Source organism: Chiroxiphia lanceolata, chromosome 8 (assembly GCF_009829145.1).
Source record: "Chiroxiphia lanceolata isolate bChiLan1 chromosome 8, bChiLan1.pri, whole genome shotgun sequence".
Classification (NCBI taxonomy): domain Eukaryota; kingdom Metazoa; phylum Chordata; class Aves; order Passeriformes; family Pipridae; genus Chiroxiphia; species Chiroxiphia lanceolata.
The window spans coordinates 20711734-20733535 of NC_045644.1; the positions used below are offsets into that span (position 1 = coordinate 20711734).

At 37.0% G+C, this 21802-nt stretch overlaps 1 protein-coding gene across 3 annotated transcripts in view; it reads left to right on the plus strand.

The window, feature by feature from the left end:
• Nucleotides 1-21802, plus strand: part of TM9SF3 (transmembrane 9 superfamily member 3) — a 45743-nt gene that overhangs the window by 18107 nt on the left and 5834 nt on the right. For all 3 annotated transcript variants that reach the window (XM_032695669.1, XM_032695670.1, XM_032695671.1), the window contains exons 5-14: nt 2404-2481; nt 3432-3563; nt 4094-4260; nt 6875-6969; nt 8873-9003; nt 17483-17622; nt 19177-19245; nt 19340-19486; nt 19644-19727; nt 19838-19914. In XM_032695669.1, coding sequence (XP_032551560.1) covers nt 2404-2481; nt 3432-3563; nt 4094-4260; nt 6875-6969; nt 8873-9003; nt 17483-17622; nt 19177-19245; nt 19340-19486; nt 19644-19727; nt 19838-19914 — 1120 coding nt within the window. The remainder of the gene's footprint in view (nt 1-2403; nt 2482-3431; nt 3564-4093; nt 4261-6874; nt 6970-8872; nt 9004-17482; nt 17623-19176; nt 19246-19339; nt 19487-19643; nt 19728-19837; nt 19915-21802) is intronic.

Sequence of the window (21802 nt, forward strand, 5' to 3'; positions counted from 1 at the left end):
TGTAAGCCTTTATGCTTTGCAAGCCATTACTATCAAAGCTTATTTTCTTTTTGCAATTCTAGCAGAAATTTCTTATTTATATAACCTTATTAATGAGGTTATAAGGTTTTTTCTGAAGCTCTCTGCTATTATATTGAATTGCTGTCATAAAAGGTAATGAATAAACAACATTTGCTGATTGAGATAACAGTTTTTCAGTTTTCCTCCTTATTTAGTTGATGTTACTTAAATCTGTAATGATTCACTTGTCATGTTCACCACATTTGTATACTAAAACTAGTTCTTAATGCATTGCTTTTCTACCATGTGTTAGCAGCAGATGTCAGCATAAGATTTTATTTCAGAGGATATTCTTGCTGCTATTACATTGGTCTTGTGCTGAGTTTGTTGTATAGTTTGAAGTGCAGATAATTAGGTTTTGTATGTGCTTTTTAGAATTACATTTACACTATAGTAGAAATTCAGTAGTAGAAATTCTGAAATTTGCTATTTCAAATTCCACCAGCATTGTGAAGTCCATTTGCTCTGAATTTTAAGTTGGACAGCACTGAGTAGCTACCAGTAATGAAAATAACATTAGATGTTCTCTTAAAATACTTTTTAGTGTACAAAGCTCAAGACTTACCTGTCCAGTTCTGTTGGCACCACGGGGCAATTGTTGGGCTGGCCCGTGTGTGCTGTTTAATTCACAGATTGTCTCTGGTGGATTTGTTCTAAGCGCTGCTTCATAGTGACAGATGCTCTAATGAGAAATGTATCTGCTTAACAAAATGTTGAAAGCTATTAATGCTTTGAGCTACTAATCTTGAATAAGTTTGTAATTTGAACTGAAGAACATTCATATCAAAGTGAGTAGTACTCAAGTCTTCGGGTTTTTAGTCTGTCTCAGGGCAGTGGTGAGCAATTGGGGTATTTAATCTACATTTAATCTAATATGCTTTCTTTTGTACTCAGTAAGAGAACATGTGTTGGAAAGGATAGTTCCTTCTCACGTGTTTCCAAAAAATAGGCACAAGGGGGCTGCATTTGTTTCAATATCACTGAAAATCCTGATATTTTTAAATTTTGGCATGCTTTTGAAAAAAATTTTAGGGTAGGCTTGTTTTAATTTTTTAATGCACTTTCAGAAATAAAATAAATCTTGCAAAAATTCTCAAAAATACTTTGTGCTACTGTATTAGCACCATATATTTAATTAATACAATTAAATTTTCCAAATTCAAAGGAGTCCTCTATGCAGCTTGTGGAGTAAATGATAGCAATAATATCCTGTTACCCTGTGATAGTATGTCCATAAACACATACTTTTCCAGCTGGTTAGAGTTATTTATTGGCAGTTGAAGTGTCTAGATTGCGGAATCCTGTGGTCTTACAGGTTTTGGGCTGCAGCTTTTAGTGTTGTAAGCTTTTAAAATTTTGATGTCTGTCTGTTAGGGTCCAGCTTGATCTCTTTTATCCAGTTCCTTTCCAGCAGGCTTGTATCTCAGTTCATGCCCTTTTTTTCCTATTGGCACCTGTTTTAAATCTTTTCTTATATTGTCTCATTTCCCACACTTCTGCTAGACTGCATCTTTTTTCCTTGGGCACTGTACTCAGAGAATTTAGGTGCAGGTGATTTCACTGAATACCAGTCTCAGTTCATGGTAGCCACACAGATCTCAGCTGCCTTTGGGGGAGCAGAAGCACACGGTGTCGTTATTGCTCTATGAACACTGGCGAGGTTCTCCACAAGCCTTGCTTCATAAAATGCAGCACATGGAAATGTTGAGAAAAGGCAATGTGCTGCCAGCAAAAAACCCCCAACAAACTGAAAAAAAAATCAAGTGCTTTCTAGCATGTCATTCTTGAACATATTTAAACATGCTTTCTTTCTTTAACCTTTGTTGTGAAATCTTGAGGAAATTTGGGAGGATTTTTCAAAGGTTTTACAAGTATCTCCTGTGGGAAAAAAACATCATCTTTGAACTATTCATTTTACAAAACTGAAAAATAAGAGCATTTGATGGATTTGGGGTTTTGTGCCTTCAGTATGAGTATCTTTATGGGCTCCTTCTGTAATCATGAAAAAGCTTTGTTGTATTTGACAACAAGTTTGCATCTTTGGTTAGCCTCACAGACACAGTGAGAACTGAGGCAGTGCAAGACTGATTCTTCCTTGTTTTCACACATAAGCATGTACAAGAATAGATCCATGAGGCAAGGTGGCTGATGTTCATTCTATGTATGACCTTTAGATGCCAGTCTTTAAGAACATCATTCTGTTGGTTTTGCTAAAACCTGGATTCATATTAAAAAAAAACATCTGAAGTGGGTGGTTTTTAATATGCCTTCTGGGTTTCAGCATGTGAGTATAGTTGAACATACTATACTGAGCTTTTAAAATGTAAACTTTTCTCTCTCTAGGTGAAATGGAAGAAATCAGATGTGAAGTTCGAAGACCGATTTGACAAATATCTTGACCCATCTTTCTTTCAGCACAGAGTATGTATTGTTCTAAGAAACCTTACAAAATAACCCTTTGAAATGGTTGCTTTAGTTCAGAAGATGTCATGGAATTTTTGGATGACATCTTTGGTTTTTCAGATGTCCCAGGTGTTCCGGGGCAATGAAACAGGGGGATCTAGGTCTGGTTTTTAAGTGGTGGTGTTGTTGCTAAAAAAAAGGATGGCTCCAGTCTTTTAGAGTGCTTCGGTAAGTATGCAGGCAAGCTTCAGACTTGCAGAATATACATGGCAGTTCAAGAAGATATATTCACATGATGAGAAGCAATGAAGCTTCAGGGAAACTGTGCAGCCGTGTAAGCTGAATAACTGCAGTTGGCCCTAGGTATGCTTCTTTCTGAAGTAAATGCAAAGCAAAAGGCATTATTAGCCTAAAGCACTTGGTGGTATCAGTTGTGATAGTTTAAATCTGGGGTTGTAATCTCCTTAAGGGTAATATAGTGAGCTGTGCAACTTTCTGAAAGTAGAGATTTCGCATTCTGTTTGGAGCCCAGTAAAAACCAGGAGTTATGCTTGTCAGAGGAGAAATAATGCTGCTGCACATTTTCATCCTGTGCAAAGCAATAGTTCCTTTGACTTTTTGGCTGTGAGCATCTCTTTTGCTACTTAAACTTCTTCTCTGGGAAGGCAGCAGTACATCGTATTGCCTTCTGTTTACCAAGGGAGCATGCACAGCCAGTTGTTCAAAATTAGCTGCTGCTTAGCTAAGCTGTGGTAACTTTGTCATGGGCAAGGCTGGCTCCTGAAAAGCTTCATGTGTGGTGCTTCACAGGCCAGTTTTTGAGTGACTTTCTGAAAATGTAGTCTTACTTACAATATGGTTTATTGTTACTTAGCTGGTGCTGACAAGCTGTCCTGCTAGGCGATGATTTGTCCTTATTGAAACACATTTACAGTTCTAAACCTTAAGGGTGTGTTTTCTTTTTGTAGATTCACTGGTTTTCAATTTTCAATTCTTTTATGATGGTGATCTTTCTGGTTGGCTTAGTGTCTATGATATTAATGAGAACTTTGCGAAAAGATTATGCAAGATACAGCAAAGAGGAAGAAATGGATGATATGGTAAGATCTGTGTTCATGCTTTAAAAACTTTTTTTTTAAGGCTCGTTGTTTTCTTGTCATACATTCATTGTGTTAGGAGCTCTGAATGGCTTTCCTCAGTTGGACAGAAAACTGCCTTTTGTGTGTCTTGAAAGTGTTGCTGGTTTTCTTTATAACATGCTCCTAGGTTGCAACCCAAAATTCTTTCATAGTCGCTGTGTTAATGTTCATATCCAGCCTTATGGTTATATGAAGTCCATTCTGACTTGGTAGTGTAAGCCTGCATATACTCCTAAATACTTCAGAGGATTTAGGGACAGGGAGGGATTCTGATAGATTTTACTGCATCATACATTCCAGTAGTCATTTTTTGTTGTCTTCCATAAGCATCTGCAAAGTAAACTTTTCTCCTGGGTTTGATGCATTCAGAAGAGAAGACACACTTGCACTTGAAGTTGCTTTAATAAATCAGACCTTTTGTTTATATCTAGCTCATGTGTTTGTCATTAATTGTCATGACTAGACTTAAAATTTGTTGTTGTTGTTCCCAGGACAGAGATCTAGGTGATGAGTATGGGTGGAAGCAGGTCCATGGAGATGTGTTTAGACCATCCAGTCATCCTCTAATATTTTCATCGCTTATTGGTTCTGGCTGTCAAATTTTTGCTGTGTCTCTTATAGTCATTGTTGTTGCAATGATAGAAGATTTATACACAGAGTAAGTATAATTGTGTCATGTCTTCCATATATAAATGTTTAAATGAACAAAATAATTGCAGAAATTCAGTTCTAACTGGCCTGAAAAAAGTGTTTGAGAGTCTTTAGTCATTCTCTGTAGATCAGATGTGATAATAAGAAGTGATCTCTTTATTTGTAATGAAACTTTGTCCTACTGTTATCACGTGAGTTGATCTTCTTTGATTTTCTCTTTTAATACTTACTTTTTGCATGATTTTTTATGAAAGTAGTTTGTTGTTCTGCAGAGTCACATGTAGATGATATGGGAAATAAATGTTAAAAGGTACATATTTCATCCCTCGTTTCATCCAGACGGACAAGATATTACTGTATTTCTTACCCTGTATTCCCGACTATGTCCTGTAAAGGCTGAAGTAAGAGTGTATTCTGTTGTGAATAGTCATGTTTGCTACTGACAGTGCATTAAGGCAATCTTATCCACAAGTCTTCCCAGGAATGGAGATGTAATTTCTGAAGCTCTTTTGAACACAGTGCTTGGCATGTGTTGATGTAAAACCTCCTCCAGCAATAGGTGGGCTGTGGTCCTGACTGGAGAGAATTCATTTAAAACAAACAAATAGTACTCAAGTTTAAATGTAACACACTACTTGCAATTCACCTGTTTCCTTCTTTGCCTTTTATCTGTTAGAGATTTTTGGGTTACTCGTTTGTGTTTTGGTTTGCTTGGGTTTTTTTTTTTTTCTGGTTGGTTATTTGCTTAAAACAAAGCACTTGTAAGAAATGACTAAACTTTCAAATCTATCTTCTTGAATTTCACCTGTAACTATTGATTTTAACAAGTTGTAATACTTCTAATGTGCCACTAGAGAGAACTCTTGTTTTTGAATTTAGCTGCCTTTTAATGGTGTGTGTAAAAAGCCACTCTGTAGTTACCAACATCTTGGCATATTTCCATTTTTCGTATGGTGTTATTCCCCTCCTTGTGCCCCATGGTTATATTTCTGTATAGGTATACATACAGACTTCTAATTGTGCAGCATGTCAGCCCTTCAGAGGAAATGAAACCATTTTAGAATGTTTGTGCACTGTAGGGAAGCTGTAAGTTAGTAATGGCAATTGTGGAATGTGTCAGAACAGTAATTTTAAAAAAGATATGTGCACTTAGTCTTTTATTGTGATAGGCCTTTCTATCACCTTCAAAGTGAATTTAATTCTGGTCAAATGTAATGGAACAATTTGACCAAATCTGCACCAAAGTGCAGACAATTTATATATTTAGGAAAATAGCGATGTGAGTGAAGAAGGCTGTAAACCAGAATTTCAAGAATGATTGCCTGTCACTGTTCTCCAGGTCTGTTAAACTCTTAACCATCATGCAGCTGATGCCAACTAAAAGTCTCACAGTGAAATTCGGTCATGTCAGTTATTAATTTATTAATACTGGTTTGTGTTTTGAGAAGCATTTTCATTAGAGTATTTGAAATGTGAGTAAGCTCAGAAATAAGAAATTTTGAGATAATTTTAGATTAACAACTCTGGTCTTTTTACTGGTAGCCTGGTTTTACATGTGCCACTTCAGACTGTACCTGGTCTTTGGAGTTTTGCATGTGTTTCTAAATTGTGTTAAGTTAGGAGAAGATTTTAAGGAGCAAATGTTAGTAAAGCAATCTTCATTGTGTGTGACCATCAGATATATTTGCTTTGGTCGTGCAGTCATGGAAGCCTAAGTGCCAAAGATTTCTTCTTTGAGTACAGCAAGCATCCAGTAGTGGTGCCTCAAAAACCAAAATGGCAGTAGACTAGAATCTCTCAGAACAACTACTTTGAAGAAAGTACAGCAAGCTGTCTGAAAACCTACTGCTATTTGCTGTTGAAGAATGGCAGAGGGATGTGGGGAAACAACTCTATTTTAATTAATAACATTTATATCTTGCTATTCTTAGACATGAATTTAAAAAATGTATTTGGAAATGGCTTTTGTGATTTAAAATTATTATCTTTGGCTGTAAAATTTCAGAAAAATTATGCCAAAATGAGTACTCCAACATTTAATGAGGTGATAATTTAAAAATTACTAAGTTCTTCTGATTGCACTACTCAATGCTAATGTGTGACTTCATTATAGTATTTATAGTTTCTAAATGTAATTTTCTGCAAGATGAACACTTTCTGTCTTAAAAGTTAATTTCTGAGGGATGGCAGAAACATTATTCACAATCTTAGTATATTTTTTTAATACTGGCCTTTTCACATTTTATTTGCAGTTGAATCTTAGGCTTAATGTTTGTCATGTAAATAGTTATTTATACACAAAGTACACACGTCCAAATGTCAGAATATTTTTATTAGAGGGGAGATGTTTGTACTCCAGTGAAAATAAATGCATGTTAGAAAAGAATGTAGTATGTCAAAACTCTTTTTCCCACATTGAATTAGGGTTGGACAAAAGCCTTGGATACAAACAGTTCTCATTCTTATGCAGATTTCCCACTTTAAGCACTGTTAGATTTTTGTATTACATAAAAATATTAAATAACTGCTTCTGCTAAAAATACATGGCTTGCAGTATTTTTTTTTTGCTCTAATCATGTTTGGTTTTATATGCCATTTACCAAAAAAATCCCTTCTCGTAGGAGAGGATCAATGCTTAGCACAGCTATATTTGTTTATGCTGCGACATCGCCAGTGAATGGATATTTTGGAGGAAGCCTTTATGCTAGACAAGGAGGTAAATTGTTTTCGTGTTTCAGCATTTTCGTTGTATTGTTAAATGGAGAAGTTATTATTTTCTGATTTGCGCCAATATAGAAGTGTCCTCATGGAGTTAGGTCATTCAAATGGAATCCATTAAATTCTGAATAAAAAACCATTTTGAGTATATTTAACTTTCATATTATCTGCTCAGTATTGGCTGCATTTTCTAAAGAGGTAACTGAAGTCTTAGTTTAATTTAAAAGTAATAAGAGCTGAAAAACTGTTAACAGTTGTGACTTATGAATTGCTTGTTATACTCTTGTATATAATTGTTTGGCTCATGACATCCAGAGTTTAATAGCCTCTCCCTTTTCTGTTACCCACTGTTAAACAGCTCATGTCATCTTCTCCAGATGACTCCTACAGGGTCCTCTGCTGTAGGTACTAGGGGGTTATGTAAGGCTACGAAAAGGATGAGTATAGATTATTTACTATTATTACCATTAATTGGGGATGGGAAAAACTGTTTATATCATCTTTTAAAGAAGGTTATTCTGCTTTCCACTATGTACTTGACTTTATACTTTGCAAATCAAAATGAGCATCAGTAGAGAGCAGAAGCCAAATAAAATCGACATAGCAGATATGGGCAGGCTGTCTTCAAATGCTCCCCACTGTGCCTCTGAGCTATGACCAGTTAGATCCTTGCAGTCCACTAGCTTCATCCATTCCCTATGCTGCAATAAAAGAGTAATCAATATCTATTATCTTCTAGAGTACTTTAGAAAAAATAATTCTGGGAAGTTCGCAAAAGAAAATTTATATCTTTTTAGCGTGATATACTTGTTAGTATTCAGTCTTGGCTGTACTCTTCAGTGTGGAGGCTAGATGTTTCTTTTCATGTGGCTTGTTTATAAACCTAGCAATTTGTACAAAAACATTTCTAGGCAGATAAGGGTTGCTGGTCTGAAATGTACCATACTGTATAGTTGAGCCAGATTTGCCTGGGTTTTTTTAGAGATCAAACATATATCAAACTGTGAAATGCTGATTATGTTGGCTAATGGTGAAAATACATATGATGGTCTTGAAAAAAAAAAAGCTATATTTTGATTGGTTTTATTTACTGCATATTAATATTATGGTGTATTAAATTTAATTATAAGACAGTATTTAAGAGCATAAAAAGAAAGTGCAAATTTTTAAGGCATTGCCCAAGAGGGTTTCTTTGAGCTCCTTAGGGAGCTCTAAACTTAGTAATAACTGCTAACAAGTGTTGCTGTTCCCTTGATGCTTGGGGTTTTGAAATCGCTTTCTTTCTACCTTTTCTGCTGTTGAAGATGTCAAGAGTTCAGTTCTGCTGTGTGCCAAATGCTGTGGCAGTTTGCTGTGTACCAGGGATAGCCAGTTCCTTAATGCATCCTGAATGTGTGGAAGCAGTTTATTTGGGTCAAGACAACGCGGAGCAGGTGCTGCCAGGAAGCAGCTGTAGCGCTGAGTTGTCCTGGGAGCAGTGCTGAGCTCTCCTGTGCTCTCGGAGTGTGAGCAGGCTCTGCACAGGGCCAGTTCTGCTGTCTCTGTCTCTACTAATCTGCAGCCTACATACACACTTAGGTTTCATACCCCAGCTCCTTTGGCCAGCTTAGTCAGCATATGCTGTTCTTCAGCTGCAATGTTCTCATGCTGTATCACTCTTCCTATCTGTTCACCTGGCCTGCTAATTGATTAATGTGCTGCATCTTGTGAGTGACCGGGAGTCAAATGAAACTGTTAGTTCACTCCTGGCTCTTGTGTTGATGTAGTATGTTGATATTTATTTCTTTCACCTTTTTGTGGGAGAAGTAGTCTAGCATCTAAATCCTGGAGAGCTTGCTAATACATTTCTAAACAAAACATGCTGTGTCTCACCAGTCTCATTGGAATGTCCCTTCTTACAGGAAGGCGATGGATAAAGCAGATGTTCATCGGAGCCTTCCTCATTCCAGCAATGGTGTGTGGAACTGCCTTCTTCATTAACTTCATTGCCATCTATTATCATGCTTCAAGAGCTATACCATTTGGAACCATGGTGAGTCATTTTATTGGAGAATTTAATCACCACTGTAGAGACAGAAAACTACGGGTTTTTTTAATCTAAATACAATTATGAGTCATAGCTTTAGCTTCCTAGTTAGAAATTTATTGTAGGAGGGGTTTAAGGTGCTTCAAGTATAATTCATTTTAATCACAATAGTAACAGCTGCTGGATGCCAAAACCAGTCTTCTCTCTGCTTTGTGTTCAAGCTTAGTGTTTTAAAAACGTGGGAAGTTAACAACTTGAATTTTCTTCTGGATGGCCAATGCAAACTGGTTATAATCTAAAATGAAATACAAAAGGATTCCAAATGAAAGCTACTTCCAAGTCATTGCAAGCAAGCACAAAAATAAAAATAAATTATCAGGCAACAATATGAGATAAGACATTCTGAGGAGATCTGTCTTTACGAAAATGACTCAATGTTCTCACTTTGTGTAGTATTATTTAATATCCAGTTATGGTCTTGTGTCTCTAAATTTACCCAGTCACCTGAAAAACTATGCTGGTTGGATTACTTTTTCATTTAATCATGATGGCTGTCTTTATTTCTTGTGTCTTTTGTCAGGATTTTGTTTGTTGTGTTGGCCCTTTAAAGCAACCTCAAATAATCCTGTGAATACAATGTAGGAAATAATCATTTGCACTTCAGCAGAATTTGTTTGGTCTTGGAAGGGGTATTATTTTAGAGCAGAAATTTTTTTGAAATATGCTTCATAAAATTGCTTTTTCTAATTTTGTGCAATACCACTGTTAACTTATAAGAATATCTTCATACAGGGAGTCTTGTTTTCTTTTCAATATCTGTAGCAAATCTTGGAATGTAACATTTTTTATAGCTTTCTTCTTTGCATATCAGTTTTTGTGATATGTTACATTGTTCAGACCATTCAGAGATTTTTGAGTGGCCTTGGATTTCTTCTTAATTTCTTCACAAAATGAAGCTTAGTATCACAAGTTCTGTCTTATTGATTGTATTATTTGGGATATAATTGAATTCAGTACGTGACCGAAAATATTTCTTAAGAACACATTTTTAATGAATGAATGTGATAGACATTATAACTGATAATAAGAAGATAGACAATTCTCAGTTTCAGAGAAAGACTTTCAATAATTTTTTACTGCTGGAAGAGTCATTAGATGTACGTCGCTGAATCTAGTCATCTCCTGATTAACAGTATTTTCAATGCATGCCTAAATATCAACTTTTTACATTGAATTCATTGTTACAAAATCAAATATATATTATTATATGTTATATACATATAACATTTACAAAACTAAATATAATATAAATCTAAACGTGTTTATAAACTCTTCACTTTTTTTTCTGGTTTTCCTCTTCAAGAAATTAGACTAACATTCTATCTTTGAATATGTTTGTATTAGTTGGTCAGTGCCCCAAAGCAATACTGTATTGTTTTTTCTTTCTTACACTAGCAGCCACGTACAACACTGTCATAAAAGTTTCCATCACTGATCTTTGATATGTGCGAAGAGGCTCTGTTTTACTGCTGAGCAAGCCGTTATGGTATCCCATTTCTCACTTGTATTCCCATTTGGAGGCCAGGAATGCTGAGGGAAGGGAATTCCACCTGCGCTGAAGTTTTTCTTGTGAATTTGTTCAACTGATTTGTATTTTAAGATCATGGGAACGTGCAAGCAAAAGCAAATGGATATATAAATCTTCAGGGGTCACTTAACCAGAATGTTAGGACTCCATACACAGTGATTTTAACGTTCACAAGGTTTTATGAGAGTGTTTGAATCATTGTGACTGTGGCAATAAAACTAGAGTGGAGTTAGCAGGCGAGCAGGTTATGAATCGGAAACTTCATCAGAATGAGCAACGCTCTGATGACTTCAAATCAACAAGCTGGTTTGTAGAAGGAAATAGAAATTGCTTGCAATTACCATGTTATGGTTTAGGTTGAAGTCCCCAGGAAGCCCTCTGGCTTTATGGATAAGATACCTTTGTAGCTTTCCACCTTTGTTTTCAATGTAAAGAAGCGTCCAGAATTGTATAATGCAAGCTTACTGCTGATGATTTCTTGGGGAAATAAAACCTCTGTCATCTAAATGTACTACAATACAGAAGTTACTTCCTTTACCCTGGCATGTCTTGAAACCACTCTCCTTGATTTAAATTACTGACAAGATTTGTCCCCTCTTCTTGACTACTGTAAACCTGGAAAAAACACAAACTGAGTTGCTGAAAAAAGTTCCCGAACTAAAGAGGATGCTGAGGCCATTCTTGAATGTGTCATCCTGTGCTTTGCCCATTTGGCATTGCCACTTCCAGTGAGCCTAGGGAGCCTCTGTGACTTAATTCCTCCCTCCAGATAGATTTTTCTATGGAATCTAGGCAAGGACAGCTGATAGTATCAAAGCCAAGATATCCAAACTAACACCTAGTTGCTGCATCCCGGTATCTACTCTTCTACACTTTGTCTTGAAATGCTCAAATTGGTTGGGCTCTTCAGGACCTTTATGCATCTCACCGACCTTGTACTCTGTTTTGAATGTCAGAGCTTGTATAACTCATTCCTGATGTCTGGAATCTTCTCAAAGATGTGGCAGGACCTGCAAAGATCTAGAGCTTCAGACTTTCTGAATTCAGTCTTCACTCTTGGGACTCTGCCCTTAGCCCTTTTGGAAATATGTGCAAGCTATCTTACCTACAGAGTGACAGACCTGCAGTGAAATACACCATGAGCCTGAACAAAGGCTTAATCTCTTCCCTGGGATATCTTTCAGCTGGCCTTTCCTTCAGAATGCAGTCTAGAATGTGATAGATTTTATTCAAATATGAGAGCTTTTTAAAACTTTTTACTTAAAAGCTTTTCACTCCCTAGGCATATAAAGGAGATATAAAAATCTCTGCTTTTTTCACTCGTCCCTTCACCTTTATAGATATGCAATGGGTACTGTTCAATTATTCATCCTTTTGGAGCCCAAATTTAATTTTTTGCATGTATTTTATTATATCCTGTTACTGGTGAACATCAAGTTCTGAAGTTGTTGTGCACCTTGACTTACCTTCTGTTGATGTTTGTCAGTCTTTTCAATGTATTTATCAATCATCTTCCTATTTTGTTGTGTTTGAATTAGATGTAAAAAGTGGAGCATGGAACATTTAAGAAGAATTTTAAATAATGGCATACAAAGTGACTTTTCCATATATGTTTGAGGAGCAGAGTAGTAGTTCTGTGCAGCAATACTAAGTAATGAAGAATTTCTACTGAGTACAGCATGACTGAATTTGAAGGGGCCGTTTTAATTCGGGCATTTCATAAGCTGTGACTGCTTACGTTGTTCTGTGTGCAATACATAATTTAAAGATTTCCATTAAGCCTGCTATGACTAATGTAGTATTCTGACTGCAGAATCTGTGCAGCTTCTATTAACTGTTTAAGATGTACTGGTTTTGTTTTGTTTGAGCAGTAGGTTCCTTTGTGACTAACATTTCCAGTGTGCATTTTTAATGATTTAATTAAACAAGGTAAAGCATGCTGAATTTCTCTTGGGATTGAGAGACCCTGTTTGCATCTTTTATACCTTGTTTTGAAAAGAAGAAAGTGTTTCCTCCAATAGATAGCTTAATGCAGGCTGCAGTTTTCCCTGACAGGTTTGAGTTGATAGGAGTATTGACTGCCACTGAAAAAAAGAGGACCTGGTAGTGCCAAAGATTTTCATTCCTTGAGCCAGATAAGGAAATACACCTGGCTAAAAATAGAAAAAAATCCTGTTACATACATTCAGCAGGGTGCTTCCTCAAATTGCTTGGAAGTGACTGTGGTACCCTTGGTCAAACCCCTTAGTTTTGCTGAAAATAGGCACAGCTTAATGCTTCTGCCTACATTTTCAACAGTTCAATTTATTACCCAGAGCAGCACCCTAGATTAACAATTTACTTGTAATAAATTTAATACCACTTTATTTTGAAGCCTTCTATTCTTTTCTTGTTGCTGTAAGATGATATGTATTTTGGCCAGATGATATACTGGAAACTGTTGCACTAAACAAATTCAGTAACCTTTATATGGGAGAGAGTCTCATGACTGAGAGTGCTGTTTTGGTAGCTGACAGGAAAGATCAAGCTGCTGCTTTGACAGTTAATTTTTATTGCTTTTCTTCCCTGTGCATTAAGCAGTCAAGGCACCATAGCCTGCCAGTAGCTGTTTAATATTAGATATGCTCATAAAAATTTTAATTATCACCTTTGAATGAAGCTTAATCTACAGTTGTCAGAAAATATGAAACACATGGCACTAGGACATAAATTATATCCCTTCTGACAATGTTTCCTTTCAAATATGGAAAACTGAGTTCTGCACATTTAGTCAAGGACAGTAGAATAGTCTTTCTCCATCAAAACAAAACAAAAGGAGTTAAAATGCAGGCTTGGTGAGGTTGACAGTCTTTTCTATGGCAACTAAAACCTGCAAACTAAATCAGGGGTTTGTGTATAAATGAGATATTTTGTACAACAAAGTATTGGTACCATGTAATTGGTCTTGAGTGATATGGGTTATAGAGAACCTGTGCTTGTTTGCTTTATGAAAAAAACAGCTTTGTAGATGTAGTATATTTGCCTCTTTGCATAATTTATGTTTTATGAATTGGTAGTTAAAGTGGTTCTTTGAGTTTCTCTTGGCTGATGTTACAGTAGTACTTCTCTTAAAAGGCTCACAAAGGCCTAACTTTTTTATCTCTGCCTGTCACACAACAGCTATTATTAGGGTTCGGGTTTGTTAGTGTGTTACTGGTGACCTCTGCAGGGAGGCTTCTGCAGGAGGGTAGGACAGGTGGGTGTCTTGATCCTGCCTTCATTTCTTCTTACCATTTCTGATGGTGAAATGGAGGCCAGTAAGTGCCTGGACTGCTTTTCCTGTTGTACTCTTGCTCTCAAAAATCTTGTAGGCAGAAATCTCATGATTTCATCATTAAGACACTTGTGTGTCCCAGTGCCCTGTGTTTGCTTCAGTTTGGATTTAAACTCTGTAGGTTTAGATGCTGCCCAGCCTGCATCATCCCTGTCCTTGCCATCTGTGGCAACAGGGACTACCTGCTTAGTTTTTTGGGGGGGGCACTGTCTTTGCCTTAGATCTGAAATTAAGAGGAATGTGCCTGAAAAGCTCAAACAGCCAGCTATCTCTAGTCATCTCTCACATCCTGAAAAGACTTACTGCCAAGAGTGAAGAAAGTAATTTCACTTATCAGTCTGAGCAGGTAGACTACCTGTGATTCAGACAGCAAGAAAGAAGATGCTACTGGTACAGGACCATTTGTGTTGGTCAACCTACTAAGACCAGCAAGTTGCTGTCAGCAGGGTGGGCTTATCTCAGAAGACAAAACATTCATGTCTTTATCATTTTGGACAGCTTATCAGAGGCAGGTGGGAGTAGAAGGCATTCCTGAGTCTGTGCTATGGCCTGTCCTTGCTTGCTCGATTGGGTTTCCTTTGCACTGCAAAATCATCTCAGATAACTTTATACTCCTAAATGGCTCCATGAAAAAAGGAAAAGAATGTGCTTCCCTTTCCACTGTCCTCAGAACATAGCGTAGCACTGACAGACGGCAGTTCACTGTTTAACAAAACGGTGACTTTATCTAATGCTGCTTACTGGGTCTCACTGAAGATGCCATCTGGTCTGTCTAAGATCAGTTCATTTTTCAGCTGATGGTTAGTATAATGTAAGATGCTACATCAGTATCAGTCATGCTTTGACTGATCTGATAATGAAACCACAAGCACTCAGATTTTCTGACAGATGCCAATTATGAGTGTACTGGGGGACTGCTTGACTGTATTTACTGAAGCCATTATTTAAGGAACCTTGGTCTGTCTCAGCTTGTTTTATGCAGATAAACACTTTAGATTTCAAAGCTGCTGTGTAGTCAGTTTTCTGGATAACACAACAACCAAACTCTGCTGGATCAAGTTGGATCTTCTCCTTGCCCACCTGATTTGAAGCCATTCAGCTCTGCAGTGCATGTCACTAGAATGAGATGCTACTGATAGCCTTTTTTCATCTAGGAGTTTGCCAGCTAATCAGTAATTAGACCTGGATGTTCCTTGCTTGGGTCCTTGTCCAGGGTTATATTCTTTCTATGTATGTTCCCTCTAATAGACATGCTTTACCAGATGGACCAATACAAGCTACTAAGTGTTGTTCCAGGTAATCTCAGAATCCAAGGCTGTTCCCAGAGGGTTTCTTTATGCAGTAAAGCAGTGGATTCACTTTCTACCACTGTTCCTAGACAGGGGAAATTTCCGAGATCAAGAAATTAAGCTACAGTCATCTTGATAGATGCAAAAGACAGTTGGGGCTGGATGAGCAGTACAGATGCCCTTTCATGCTGCCTGGGTCTGAGCTTTCTGCCTCAGCCAGGTATGAAACCTACCTGCTAGAAAACCACAGAGCACCATGGGCAGGGGTCATTTGACACACCAGAGGGCCTTGCTGTAGGAAGCAGAGCACACTTTTCTTGAAAATGGAAATGGTTTCAATATATTCAGATCAGAAATTCTTGAGCCCTATCCAGACCTTAATTTTTGAACATCTCTTCTACCCACTGCACTTCAAACAAGTTGAGAATTTTTGGTGAGAATTTTAATAAAGGTAGCACTCAAGATGATGTTGTTTGATGTTTCTGATACTTTTTGACATTTTTCTCTGAAAATTCTCATCTACTCATTCATTTAAACTGAGTAGTTTTCAAGGGCAGAACCTGCATCCATTAATGGAGCAAGTTGTATACTTCTGCTGTAATTTCTTCTTGGGCAACCTCAGTTTCCTACCTAAGGCATTATGCTTGCTTACCTGTGGTTTGTTTTGAGTAATGGAAGATAAATGGGAGCTACTAAATATGAATTACTTGTGTAAAAACTGCTTTAGTATCATATTATTTATACTGCAAGTGTAAGTACTACTTAGCTTTTCCTTATTTACCATCGAAGCTTCATATTTTAGTGGCTCATGATGTAATTCTTTAATAACCTTTCCTCAAAGATATACAGAGCAGTCTGGAAAGTGCTTCTGCTTGTTGATCACCAGTTTGGTGTTCCCCTTCTGTGAAGTATGAAGGCTTGCTCCATCCAGCCCCAGGCAATGTTTTCCATTCCCCTCTGACCTAATGATATAGAAGTCATTAATAGAGGAATAATCCACTGACTTTAGTCAAATGTTGCCTTAAACTTGTGTGATCCACCTAATGCTGAGTTTGTATTGAGCTAATGTAGTTCTTGCTTTTCAGCTGCTTGCAGTAGATTTCTGTAGGTATAACATACATGAACAGCTTTTATTTATCCTTGGAGTAACTGCTTCTTAAGCAAGTCAGTGTGTGACTCTTAAACTTGTCCATTGTTCTGCATTAATGTGCTGCCATGGTTTGCATTCTGATGGAGTGAAAGATGAATACAGCTTCTTTCTCAGGAGGCACCAGGGTGTACACAGAGCCTCGGGCAACAGTGCCATTAAAAGGCAGTATTTTCATATGTTTGCATAGAAAAGGTCACAGGGTCAGCATTCAGAACTGTGGTTATTGCATTATGTGCAACTGTTCTGTCTTTAATTATCAATATCAAAAAGTTACTGAACTGTCTAATGCTAATTCATTTTATGCTAAAGAGTTAAGAGTAGTGAATGTCTTGGTAAACACTTGAAATTTTCCTGTTTTGGAAGATAAACTATATTGCCTTCAAGGAATAGCAAAAATAGAGCTATATAAGTATACTAGCAAAAAAAAAGATGATTCATGGTAAATTTTTAGGGAGGTTGTTCCATTGGAAAGAACTGGAACACTGGCTTGACTTTGCTGCGTTGTGCATAAACTTGGTTTCTCCATGTAAGTAGGGCCATTGTGCTTCTAAATAGTGTAATCTTTGCATACCAGTGGTCACTGTTTACTAGTTCAGTCTATGTTCTTAATAACCTAGTCGGTGCATAGTGGAAAAAATTGAACCCAAAATTCTGATTGGTGACATTCTGACATGGCTTTGTAATTCTTGTTTGGGTCTTTTTGAGACTGGATTAAAAATTTTGCACCTAACAATTGTAATCTTGTATGCAACTGCCTAGCTGCTAGATGTTAATTCCCAGGGATAGCACTCTGCAAAAGTGTAAGAGACACTGATGACATTTTCTGTTATGAAGTACCATGAAGATTTCCATTTATTTCCTGTGCAGTGTATTGAGTATAATGACTAGATGGAAACAGTAAAACAGTCTGTAATGGTTCTGTTCTCTCAACTGATTCATGAAAATATGCTTAATAATGTTTATTAGAAAGTTTCTCAGGAAAAACATGCTTCCATTTGATAAACTAGGTATATGTTGACTAATGCTTCATAGTAGGAGTATAAGTCTACAGCAATAACTACTAAGGACTAATATTGGTTGGTTATCTTCTTTTGTTGTCTTATATGTGTTTTTTTAAATTACAACTTCAATTGTTTTGCTTACAGGTGGCAGTGTGCTGTATTTGTTTCTTCGTCATCCTTCCACTGAACCTGGTTGGTACGATTCTTGGCCGAAATCTGTCAGGACAGCCTAATTTTCCATGTCGTGTCAATGCAGTGCCTCGTCCCATACCAGAGAAGAAATGGTAAAGATGAGCATGAATGTTAACTAGAATTAATCACTTCTGTACATTTAAAATAACTTCTAAAAATAACTTCTTCAGTTTTTCTGAAATAACTTTCTATTTAAATTGAGTTGTGTCTAAAAGAACAGCTCAACTGGTGTTTCCTTAATTTGATTTTTCTTCTGAGTTAAAACACCATGGTTAATAGTTGTAGCAGACTTTACACTCCTGGATCACCGAATCACATTTTGCCTGAAATGTTTTTTAGTCCCTGTATAAAGGGGATGGAGCCAATGCAGTTCTTGTCTAGGTATCTTGAAACTAAAACCTCTCTTCTTTAGTTAATGCCTCTTAGAGGTTTAGGATTGAGTGTGCCTTGGAGGCAGAACTGTTCTGATTAATGGGCTCTGCGTATAAGCTGAGACATATTTGCAGGGTGATGGTGGGAGAAGCTTGCAATGCTGTTCCCAATTCTGCACTTTTTTTGATGGCACAGAGCCTAAAATATTGCAGGTATACCATTTGAATTGTGAAGAAGCCTTCACTATTTTTGAAGTGAATGTAAAGAGGTGCCTAGTCTCAAAAAGTACACTTAAGTTTTTGGAAAATTATGAATGCAGTCACTTTTTCCTATTAATTTCATTCTGAAGCAGAAGCAGCAAGCTGTGGAAATTAAAATATCCTCAAAGGATTTTTTAAATAGATTTTTCTTGCTTTCTCTGTTCAGAGGAATGGAACAGACAAAGTGAAGGGGACACTGAAACATGTACGCCTGTGATGTCCAGGAAGTGCAGCACACTAAGTCTCTTTTTAGTGGTGACTTGTGCAGCTCAGATGCTAGGAAGTGATTTATATTGTGACCTGTATCTTGGGAATCTGATGGATTTTTCTGGATCAGCATGACAGATAAAAAGAAATAAGATACTTTTCTTGAAGATGATGAAATAGCACACCATCAACTTAGACAACTCTCCCTATAAATAATAAAAGAAGCTGCAAATTAAATCACTGGTTAGTAGTTAGATTCAGCATCATCGCAAGTACTACACAGAGGTCACCTTTAGTAAGTGACAGTATCACCTACAGGTAGCTGAGCATTCATTTTTAGCCATATGTTCATGACTCAGTATAGCATTAAAAATAAACACTGGTTCTTAATTATATAACGATTATCCTGCAAAATTTTCTTTGTACTGTTTGCTGTGTTTGTAGCCATCAACAGCACTGAGTTTTCATGCCTTCATTCAAGGCTAGTGGATGTCATGAGGCTTGATTGCTTAGTCCTCTTTTGGGCAAGAGAGATTCTTTTTGTGGCTTTAAGGCTGGTTAGATGGTTAACCTTATTGCCTGGAGGTGATAGGTATGAGTGTTATGTTATGTTCCTGAGAATAACTCCTTCTTTTATCCCTACCCATGACATTTTTGAGGGAATCTTCATTCTCGTATGCTGATATGAGACAGAAATGTTCTTCATGCCTTTTAAATAATGCCCTGTGCTATATTAATTATCTGATCTTAATATGCTTATAAATGAAAAATTAAAATTGTCCCATACCTAATCTTAATATCTTTCAGGTTCATGGAACCAGCTGTTATTGTTTGCCTGGGTGGAATCCTCCCTTTTGGATCAATTTTTATTGAAATGTGAGTATGCCAGCTATTTGACAGCTTGATTAAAAATTATAATATTTTAAGTTTAATTACAATATCATCTGCATATTCTGTTTACTTTCTACAGGTATTTCATTTTTACTTCATTCTGGGCTTACAAGATCTACTATGTTTATGGCTTTATGATGTTGGTTCTGGTTATCCTCTGCATTGTGACAGTTTGTGTGACTATCGTTTGTACGTATTTCCTGCTAAACGCAGAGGATTACAGGTGGTAAGTATGGCATAATTTGCACAGTGAACCAGACTGTGAGAGTTTTGTAGAAAAGTAATGTTTCTTCAGTCTGGATGGGTCTTTTCCAAGTGTTTTGTACATCTTCTTGGGAAGCCTTTTGGCTAGATGCATGATGGACATGTGTGTTTACTTCTAGGCAATGGACGAGCTTTCTTTCTGCGGCATCAACTGCGATTTATGTTTACATGTACTCCTTTTACTACTACTTTTTCAAGACAAAGTAAGTGGTAGTTTTCTTGCTTGAATATCAGATTACTGTAGTCCCAAGTAAGTTTATTGAAAAAAACCTGAGGAAAACACCTAGCATAAATTCCTGTCTTTCTTTTTCAGGATGTATGGCTTGTTTCAGACATCATTTTACTTTGGTTATATGGCAGTATTTAGCACAGCTTTGGGAATAATGTGTGGTAAGTTTCAGATATTTTGACATTTTTTTAACAGAATTTTTCAGACTGTCATATTTCTGAATTTAGCTTATGGTTTTGGTGGTGGAATGTGTGTGTCTGCAAGGTCTACTCTTTAGAATCTTTAAGAAGAATCTGAAGAGTTCTCTGCTTATACTTTGTTCCTACCTAATATAAAAGATTTTTGTGGATTGTGTCTTCTGTCAAAGATAATTTATGCACTGTGCAGAGAATTTCACCCTCAACACAAGCTTGAAAGACTCAATATTTGGGAAGAAATTCTGCAAAATAAATTCCAAATTAAGTTGAGTCCATGCTAGCATTTTGCTTCACAATTTTTACTGTTGCCTCAAGACAATGAGCTGGGACATCCATTGAGGCATAAATGTTAGCACAATACTGATGACAGTACTGTCTGTCTCTTGTGGCACGTGTATATGAGGGTGACCAGAGCAGAAAGGGCTTGAAACTTCAGTTCAACATTTGACAAATAAGTATTGAAATATTCACAGGTGAGGAGAGTGCTGCAGAGTGCTCCTGTGTGCAGCTGGATTTCATTGCTTTTTTAAGATACTGTTTTGACAATGTTTAGAGAAAAACGTAGTTCGCGGCATGGAGGTCATCTGATAAAGTCAAATCAACTTGTTCACCTGTTAACTTTATTTTTATCCTCTTGTTTATGACTTTCAGAAAGTGCTTCTTGGTTCTTTTGCACTTTTCTATGATGTTATTTGCTTTTTATGTCTGATCTTTATTTAATGCTTCTTAGCAGTGAGTGAATAGTCCTGTAACTAATGGGAGGATTTCTTTTATTTTATATGAGACACATGATGTCTTACAGGAACTTAATTCTGTAAAGTGTAGATTTCTTGATATCTCAAGAGGGTGGGTAATATCACAATGCTTTATAAAAAGGGGAGGGAATTAATCTCTTAACTGTTGAGTACCTGTTCCCCTTTTCCCCTCATACAGTCTAATCTTGCTTCATCAGGTTCTTGGCACATTACAAGACTTCCCTGCTGTTTTGGTAGTCTTGCAGCCATTTTTTTTCTTTAATAGGCTTATACTTTTCAGCTCTGATCTTTTCTTTTTAAAGTGCTCAGGCTGGTATTGATTAAAATGTGTATGATGCAGAAGCCAAGGTTGCCCACCAGTTTCTGTAATTAAAATGTTTTTTAAAACATGGAAAAGGAAGATTGTCAAATGCTTTCTACTCATGGTAGGGCACTATTTGATGGAATATTAGAGTAAAATACAAATTTATTCAAAACCAGAAAATACTTTAGCACACTAAACTTTATTTCCATAGCACTATTGAGATTTCTTTTTGTCTTTTTAAGTGTGTTGGAAGAGAAGCTGTGAGATTCCTTTTTACTGAGAACTCCCATTTTCAGCATGTGGAGTGAAGAAAAAAAATCCCCTGTCAAAAAGCATTTGTCTAGGGAACTTGCAGCCATTGAGGTCTAACAAAGACATTTGTGTTAAGGAATTGTGCAGTGTGCGTGCTCCTGACTGTACGTGTCCTGTGAAAAGTGTGTGGGGCTGTTGTGTGGGGGCTCACGCGAATGGGCGTGTTCGCTGTCACGCGGTTGGGTGTGAGACCGACTCGTTAGGGCCCAAAGCAGCAGCAGGGGAACTCTCTGTAGGCATGTATATCATCCAACTCTGGGTTTAATGCCCTTGACAATGCCTAGTGAACTCAAACCCCACATGTAGTGGGATGCTTTGATCCACAAAGTTGGCTGCTCTCTGCAGAGCATCTCAGTTCTGGGGCTGGACGGTAGGGAGCCCATGAGAACTTCCAAACCTTTTGAGCTCCTCATGTTTCCCTTTCCTCTTAGTGACAGAAAAGAATAAAACTTATTCCCCAACTTAGTGGATGGCTTAGGAG